Source organism: Antrostomus carolinensis, unplaced genomic scaffold (genome assembly GCF_000700745.2).
Source record: "Antrostomus carolinensis isolate BGI_N321 unplaced genomic scaffold, ASM70074v2 scaffold37625, whole genome shotgun sequence".
Lineage (NCBI taxonomy): Eukaryota > Metazoa > Chordata > Aves > Caprimulgiformes > Caprimulgidae > Antrostomus > Antrostomus carolinensis.
The window spans coordinates 32,603-33,883 of NW_010317741.1; the positions used below are offsets into that span (position 1 = coordinate 32,603).

The window sequence follows — 1,281 nt, forward strand, 5'->3', positions numbered from 1 at the left end:
AAACCTCCCAGAAAGCTTGCCTATGCACATGCTATCCAGACTTGTCCCAGGCAAACATTGTCTCCTGGAAAATGAAGGACTCATCCAAACAGTGAGACCAAGTAAGTGCTTTAGAGAGAAAACAGTCTCTACTGTTCAGTTCCAGGTATTTGGTCTCACATCCTTGATTCTTGGTTTAAGCTAGGAAAGTTAAATATAAGGGTAGTTTTAAAGTGCAATAACTAAACCACCCTAGCCCGCTTCCAAGACATCTTAATTTAGAAGTCAATCTCATTTTGTTCAATTCATTTGGGTGTAAACTAAGAACTTAATTCTGAACAATACCATCTACCTGGGGTTTAAATGAAACTTCACTAGTGTCCTTTAAACATACACTCCCAATTCATTAGGCCGAGCATCCCTCGTAGATAATCCCCAACTTAAGGAATTCCATCCTTAGGACTAATATTACTGGTGGAAGGAGCTGCAAATATCCCTTACAGACGGAAGGCGAAGACCAGTGTATTGTCACACCAACTGCCACTTGACTGGCATGCTCCCAAGAACTGTTATTACTACTTAGAGCATAACTACTCATTAAAGCCCAGAACCATTTGGAAGCAGACATGTTTTATGGGTGGGAGAGACTCTGAAATTGTTTTCTCTATTTCAGGTAGAAGAAGAAATCAAGTCTGATCTCTACATTCTGTTCTTCCATATAGTCCAGAGAATCCCTGAATACCTTATTCATCTACAGGTAGGGCCCCAGGATGGAAACTGTCTTGTTGAACTCTTATCACATGTGACTTTTAACTCAGAGCTGGTATTCAGGCCCGTACAGGTACAGGGCTTCTGGCTAACCCAGCAGGCTTTCTGAAAACAAACAAACAAACAAACAAAAACACCTTTGAAAGGAAAAGCCAGCTGAGAATGGTCTAGTTTTCATCATTTTCACCTGAAGCTTGCTTCTATTTGCCAGTTTCCCCATTTGGCCTGACAGAACCTACTTCTGTCCCCTGGAAGCCGAAAGCTCTGCTGCCTGTTCTGGGAGAACAGGAGGCCAGAGGTGAGGCACATCTACTGTGAGCTCTGACCTAACGCCTGTAACAGAGCTGGCCTCTTTAGCCAGCTGAGTGGCCCACATGCCTGTTAGCTGAGAGACCGAGAGGGCTAGAGGCTCCTTGTGCCCAACAACCTTCCCTGCACAGAGCTTGCTGATAAAAAGAATTCTGGTTCACAGGAGGGTTATCTGAATTGTACTAAAGCACATCAGACAAATCACAGAATCCCAGACTGGTGGGG

The 1,281-nt window shown here is 43.9% G+C and overlaps 1 protein-coding gene across 1 annotated transcript in view; it reads left to right on the forward strand.

Annotated features, from left to right (window-relative positions):
• Positions 1-736, forward strand: part of LOC104525513 (rho guanine nucleotide exchange factor 33) — a gene marked incomplete at its 3' end in the record, with an annotated part of 19,074 nt that extends 18,338 nt beyond the window's left edge. The window contains exon 11 of the mRNA XM_029085131.1: positions 653-736. Within this exon, the coding sequence (XP_028940964.1) occupies positions 653-736 (84 nt within the window). The remainder of the gene's footprint in view (positions 1-652) is intronic.
• Between the last annotated feature and the right edge of the window lie 545 nt (positions 737-1,281).